The sequence below is a fragment of the Aythya ferina genome (assembly GCF_964211825.1).
Source record: "Aythya ferina genome assembly, chromosome: 12".
Classification (NCBI taxonomy): domain Eukaryota; kingdom Metazoa; phylum Chordata; class Aves; order Anseriformes; family Anatidae; genus Aythya; species Aythya ferina.
Window position 1 is genome coordinate 18,663,630 of NC_140308.1, and position 7,058 is coordinate 18,670,687.

Here is a 7,058-nt window from a genome sequence, read left to right on the forward strand (position 1 = left end):
CAACCATGTGATTTTTTTTGTAATGAAACACTGAACAAAAAATTACCATAATTTTCTGGATTTTTAAATTGAATTTTCCATTTTTCTATTCATGTATATTTTTATTTACTGTATCTATGAAGTCCAAAGTATCACTCACATGAACACAAAAACAAACTTTGCAACTTTGCTTCAAGGAAAAACTTCAAACCATGTGACATGGCATAATTCTGCAAGATTAAAGAGCACCTTTCTCCAACAGGACATGAGAGTCAACAAACACTTTACCCACTTTGGGATTCTTTGCGTAATACTGCATTTGTATGCAGATATTTTCTTTAATCACTAAATTGAAAAAAGATGTACAAGCAAATTCATGAACACACAAGGGTCTAGTTCAAAAACGCCAAGATTTGTGACCATGTGTGCGAAGAAGGCAAAAGACATGTTTCTGATGGTGTGGTATATTAAATTTCTGTTTAAGATCAGATTGTTTTAAAAGTCATTTAAAAGCTTCATTCTTCAAAAGCTAGAAGTAACTAAAACCCTTTACCCCAGCAGAACACTTTTCTGGAAAGTAATGTTGCCCAATTAATCTACTCACGTTGGTCAGAAAGAAAAGTCAGGCTTGATTTTCTACCTTTTTATTGTTTTCCATTTTTGCATCCTGTTCTTATAAGAATAATATCAATCTCTACTCAAAGCTTTTGAAAACTGTGGTAAAAAGCTGAGAGGATACTTGGTTTTTTCTATTGTGCTCAAAATTTTTACAACAAAAAACTACAACTCTCCTTTTTTACCTTCTTGTTCTTAACCAAACTTGGCTAAAATATTCAGTATACAGATCTTATCTTAAAAAAGGTAATCTGAGAGGCTTTAGTACCATTAATAACATTTTTACTATGAAGCAATGAAAAAAATTTTTGCAAGAGAGAAGTATGCAGTCTTTGCATTGTAGCTACTTGTCCTAAAACATCCCTGCAAAAGACAAACAATAAAAGAAGCATTTACCTTTCGTACTCTTGTTCCATGGCAATTCTACCATAAGTTCCAAGTAATTTCTTGTCAAAGCATATTCTGGCATTGACTGCGGCATCTTCTTTAATCTGGAAGTACATGCACAGACTTCATAAGGCTAATGAAGAACTAACTGCAAAGACACTCTCCTGTACTACAAGAAAGGTATTTAGCAAACCCTCTTAACTTCCCAACATCTGCAATACTAAAAAAGTAAATAACTATTATATCAGTTAGGAGATTGTCTTTGCAGAATGTAAAACAAGTTTACTAGCATTATATAACCAGAAAAGGGGAAAAAAAAAAGTATCATATCCCTATGCATACAATGCATACACAATGCATGCAACACAATGCATATACATTATCACCAAGGAGGTTGTTAACCATCACCTCTACCACCGATACCAGTTATCTCCACACCAAAGGAGGAGGAAAAAAAGACTAGTATCTGGATCTTTTAATCCACTAATTATTAACAGCAGTGGTATTATTTGTCCCCACCCTTTTCTTTTACTTTTTCACTTTATAACATAGAGGTTTAGAGTCTACAATTTAATGCTTTATTAATTTATAATCCACACATAGAAGACTTTGTATTTGGAAAATCCGACAAGATGACAAAAAGACAAAATGATGAAATTTGTAAGTAAAAAGTAGCACTTCACCAAAATGCTGAGAATTGTTTCTAAAACACAACCAACACAAATACATAATCATGTAAAAGGCTAAAGCAATATTTCTTTCTAAGAGAAAGAAATGAAACCCTCATTTCAAAGTCTCCTACCTCTTTATTTCCTTAAGACAAACTTTAAGAGCTTGTTCTGACATACTGGATGTTCTTATCTTTTTTTCCAGCATAACAACATCATCATGATCTTCCTCCTCCTCCTCATCTTCTGCAGTGCTTGGAATGTGATTGATTCTTCTATTAGGACGAATAGCTACAACCTATGAAATAGATAACAGAAAGCCACAGAATAGCACCATTTTTTATTTTTTTTAAGAAGGTTGGTACTTGGACTTTGAATAGAAACCATAAGAAAAACATGCAAGATTTTCGGAAAGCCCACTTAATAGAAAAAGTCAGATTTTAATCCACTAAAATACTTGAAAAGGTGTTGCTGGTATAACTTTAAAAAAGTTAGTTTTTATTTTACTGTACATCATTCGCTAAGTGCATTTGTCGTCTTATCTAATAGGTAACAGAAGACCAGGACAAAATTTAGAAGAGTAACTGTGATATTTTGAATGGCTTAGCATTGCAGCCCATAGTATTGGGCAGAATAAGGATAATCTTTACAAAACAGATAAGTCATCTCTCTTACTCTTTTTCATTTCTCAATTACTTCCTGATTTCTAAATTGCATATATATAATTAGATGCAGCAAGTCTAGGTTGCCCCAGTTTAGCCAACTACATTTCACAACACGCATTTATATTTCAAACACATATCTGCATTTCAAAAAGCTGTCATTCACCTTCAATGCTATTAATAAACTGTACAAATCTCACTGCACAGTATGCACATACCATGTGTGTATACTGGTCATCAGATGATTCTTTAAAGAAAAAAAAAAAAAGAGCATTTATTCAAAGTCAGAAAATGCCCAGATTAAAAGAAACGATGCCTGGGTAACTTTGAAAGAATGTTTTCTTTGTTAGGTGCCTGAACAACCAAAGTTGCCAGCTGGGTGTTCTCTGCTGATACAGAATGACCATGAGACGTTGTGGCCACAGATCAACACTTTGCACAAATCACAATCATATATGTTCATCAGCCTGTTTAAAAGTGCAGCTTTATATTTACGATATTTAAGTATCCCAGACATAAAGGTCCATACCCTTTTATCATCATCCTGTTTGGGTTTTCTTGTTTTTTGAAGCAGCTTCAGTCCTTCAATTTGTCTAACAAGCAATGGTATAGTCATCTTGAATCGCTCCTCCAGCCTAACAGCATCTAAAATCTAAGAGCACAGAGTTATAAGAAACCAACACGTTCACACCAATGGATTATCAATGTGGGGAAGGAAAACCCTGTTGATGCTGTTACTGTTTTTTGATCACTGTTATGAAATAGATGGTTTGGGACAAAAGAAATAAAAAATGAAAGAGATTACAGGATACAAAATCTAGCCTTAAGGTCTGTATGCCAAAATTACAAAGTACCTCAAAGAACAAAAGTTTGTCCCATTTTTAAAGTGCCTTGTTAGTTCAGTTACATTTTCTGTGGCAAACATCTACCAGCATTCTATTTCTCAGTTACAGAGCCTCAGAAAAGAGCTCTCTCTTGAAAAAACTACAGCACGATCTCCTCAGCTAACCGAGAAAAAATCACCTTGTGCATTAAGCTGTTGGGTTTTGTTTGTTTGTTTTGTTGTTGTTGTTTTTGACTTTATACAGTATTTCATTCTCATGTTTAATTATGTTCATGTGTGGAAATGGATAGAATCTGATGCTACTTCCACAGCTTCCACTGCTTGCTCTCTTCTTTATCACTTCAGACAAAAACTGGACACAGTAAATTTGTTGTTTGATGTACCTTCCTCCAGCAGGAGGTTGTATTACAGTGCACAACTTCACTTCAAAGTACTGCATTTATTTTTAACTGTTGTACTCTGAAACAATTTATGTTACGCTTTCAATTCAAGGTTGAATTCATAGCACTGGCAGTGACAAAAGAAAAGGAACACAACTCACAAAAACAGCAATTAACTATAGGAAGACTAGTAAGTATCCTAACATAAGTATTATTTTTATATAATATTATTGTAACATAAGATGCAAATTTCACTAGTGTCTCAATATTTAAAAAAAGCCACATGTTTAAATGTTTTTTAAAATGATTAAAAGGAACCTGATTCTGGAATTGTTAGCATTAAATATATAGTGATCTGTCAACTCTGACAAGCAAGCAAGATTTCAACACAATTTAAAGATAGATTTATAATTTTTACCATGGATGGGGAAATCCATGTTCTATTTCTGGTTGTTGTATAAAATGATCTGTTTCCAGCACTAACTAATATTTAACTTTTAGGTGAATTCTGACATAAAGACATAAGGAAAAATATTTTAAACAACAGCATGAAATTTGTTAAATATATTCGCTATCAGTTGTAACACAAATACTTCCTAGCATGACATTATTGCTGTTCAATATCATGTGTAAGCAACTTCAGAATTATCTAAAAAGTGATTAACTATAAGAAAATAGCCAACACCTAATTCTCCTTAAATAGTTTAAGGACATAATACCTGAAGCTTCTCTTGGTTGGATGTACGGATGATAGAAGTAAGTATATCTGGCAAAGCTTCTCTAGGCAGGTTGTCCAGAAGACGTCTCAGCTTTGCAACTGCAGGAACAGACATATCCAGCATCTCAACCAACTGTAATGAGCACACAATGGACAGTATTTGTAGTCGTTGATGTTTCTTTTTAAATTATGTAAGCAACTATCTGACCTAAAAAGCAGTGCATCTTTAAGTATTGGTACGAAAAAAATGTCTAGATGCTTTACCAAAAACATAGAAAAAAAAATGCATGCAGAAGAGGCATTAACACAGCATAGGACAATTGAGACTTTGGGCTTTCTACTGGTTCAAGAAGTTCAAAAGTATCATCATAGTTCCCAGTGCTTTTTTCAATGCCTACATCTCCTAGTAGCCCCCAAACATCCTGATTACAAACATTTGCAGTTCCCTTAAGGCTATTATCATTTTTCTTTTCCACTTCCTTTAAACACAAATTCAATATACCCTGGGTTTATAATGGTTTATAATAAAGATTCTATACATTTTTTCCCATTTAATAATATACTTAAAATTAACAAATACTATAATGTATACTTAAAAGTAAATAAATCAGTTATGCATATCATGAATCCTGGAAAAAAACATCTATTCAAGTGTTCCTTTTACTAGAGTATACTTATTGCATTACTATATATGAAACAGCATCAAGCTATTGGAATAGTAATATATGCATGTTAGAACAATCCTGCAATGAACTGTACTGAGATCCTGGAATCCAAAACAGAAACCTTAAGCTATATCAAAACTTTATTTTCTAGTAGAACTGAAACTAGCTGTCACTGAAAAACATGATAGAGGGGGAGAGAAAGGCAACAAGAAGAAACAAAGAGAAAAGTCTAAGTACAAGCAGAAATGAACTGATATACTAAATAGGATTAGAATAATTTACCTGTACTGCATACTTATAGAATTGCTCTGACAACTCTCCAAGCTCCTCCTCAGATTTATGCTGATTAGTAAACTGCTCAAGTCGATCCAACTGTTCAACTTCAGCAACTGGATACGGCTTCTCTTTCAGCAGCTGCAGTATCTGGAATCGGCAGAGGCCCGTAACCAGCAATGTATAATGGGGCTTGGGCCAGTTGCTACCAACCACCTGGACTGCTAGAGCAGCAGTGCCAATCCTAAAAACAGAACACATTTTGTATTACTTGGCACCTTCCACAGAACATTTCACGTGTCCCTTACCAACAAGAAACTGAACTGTAGGACCTCTGAGGTCGTAGTTCATTTTCAACACAGGTAACAGAATTACATGACCTCTTTTGCACGCAGATCAACAAAACCAAACCTTAAAACTCGAAAAGGAACGCAGTAACTGACAAACTAACAATAGCAATATAATACAAACATCCTTTTTGGGAACAAGTAGCTTTTTCATAAATTATTGAAAGGATCTCGGAACAGGACAGGAATGCTTACATTTCTGCTTGAACTATTTGCACTAGAAAATGGGGTGTTTGTAAACTACTGTTCTTCAGTGAAACTGTCTGTCTCATCCAGAATTAACGTTTTAGTTCGCATTTGTCTGACTGAACTATGATTAAACTACCTGCTTAAGCAGAATTAAAATACATTATTGCAACATGTTACTGAATCCGCTAACGCAACAAAGTTTTGTAAGGAATAAAGCATATCAGTTCTATTTGTACTTTATCCCACAGAAATATAATTAGCTTTCAGTAACCTAGCTCTCTGCCTGCGTTAGTTACTAAAGCACAACAAAAACCAGTAACGGGTAGAGCCTTATTGACCCCAAGCTTTATCGCACCGCGCTACCCTCCTGCACCCCGGTCTCGCTTTCCCAACTTTCTGGCAGGCGCCGGCCCCCCAGTCCCTGCCACGGCGACCCCTCCGGAGAAGCTCCGTGGAGGGGAGAGGCTGCCCCAGGGCGGCCGAGCCGCAGAGCCCCGTCCCCAGGGCCCGGCTCGCGGAGGTGCCGGCGGTACCTGTGCAGGGAGGGCAGGTCGTCGCAGTCGGACGTGGGGTCGCTGGTGTTGGGGATGACGCCGATGATGGTGCTGCGCAGCGAGGTGCCCTTCAGGAGCCGGCTGCGCACCAGCTGCATGTTGCGCGGCGAGTCCACGCTGGTCCGCATGGTGGAGCCGGGCAGCAGGACGCCTTCATGGGTGAGCAGCAGCGGCAGGCGGCTGGGGATCTGGATGGCGCTGCCCGCCGCCATGGCCGCCCGCTGCGCCCCGCCGCGCCGCCCGCCCACGGCCCGGCCCCGCCCGCTACGGGCACCCGAGAGGGACCGGCCGGGCCCGGAGGGACGGGGCGGGAGGGGCGGCCCCGCGGCACCCGCCGCCAGGCGGCCCGGTCCTGTCGGGGGCCCCGCCTGCCGCCGGGCCCCGGCCCTACCTCGCGTTTTGTTCTGTGGTGTTTGGTTTCTCCCCTGCCTGGGGGTGATGGCGCGGGGACAGCGCTGTGCCACGGCAGCCTCGGCCAGCAGAGGGCAGGCTAGCACTTGCGATGGGCTCGGGGTTTCGTTTTGTGTGCCTGTTAAATAAATAAATTATTCCAAAAAGTGCTCTGGAAGAGTTTGTAATAACAAAAGGCTCCATTAACGTAAGGGTAGATAGTGAAAAGCAAGGCTTTGGGATTCCAGTTACTGATTGCCAGTTCCCTGAGTAAAAGGCACATTCCCACACCGTCAGCCCAGGCCCCTTTTCTTCAGGCAGGTATTGGGGCAGGGGCTCCCCAGCGCCCCAGGCAGCCCTGACCCCACCATCTCTCTGCAGCAGGGT

The 7,058-nt window shown here is 38.9% G+C and overlaps 1 protein-coding gene across 1 annotated transcript in view; it reads right to left on the minus strand.

Annotated features, from left to right (window-relative positions):
- Positions 1–6,641, minus strand: part of LONP2 (lon peptidase 2, peroxisomal) — a 39,703-nt gene extending 33,062 nt beyond the window's left edge. Inside the window, exons 1-6 of the mRNA XM_084533929.1 lie at positions 6,261–6,641; positions 5,201–5,435; positions 4,255–4,386; positions 2,841–2,963; positions 1,784–1,947; positions 991–1,085 (exon numbers count right to left, since the gene is read on the minus strand). Of these exons, the coding sequence (XP_084390055.1) occupies positions 991–1,085; positions 1,784–1,947; positions 2,841–2,963; positions 4,255–4,386; positions 5,201–5,435; positions 6,261–6,493 (982 nt within the window). The 5' untranslated portion in view covers positions 6,494–6,641. The remainder of the gene's footprint in view (positions 1–990; positions 1,086–1,783; positions 1,948–2,840; positions 2,964–4,254; positions 4,387–5,200; positions 5,436–6,260) is intronic.
- Between the last annotated feature and the right edge of the window lie 417 nt (positions 6,642–7,058).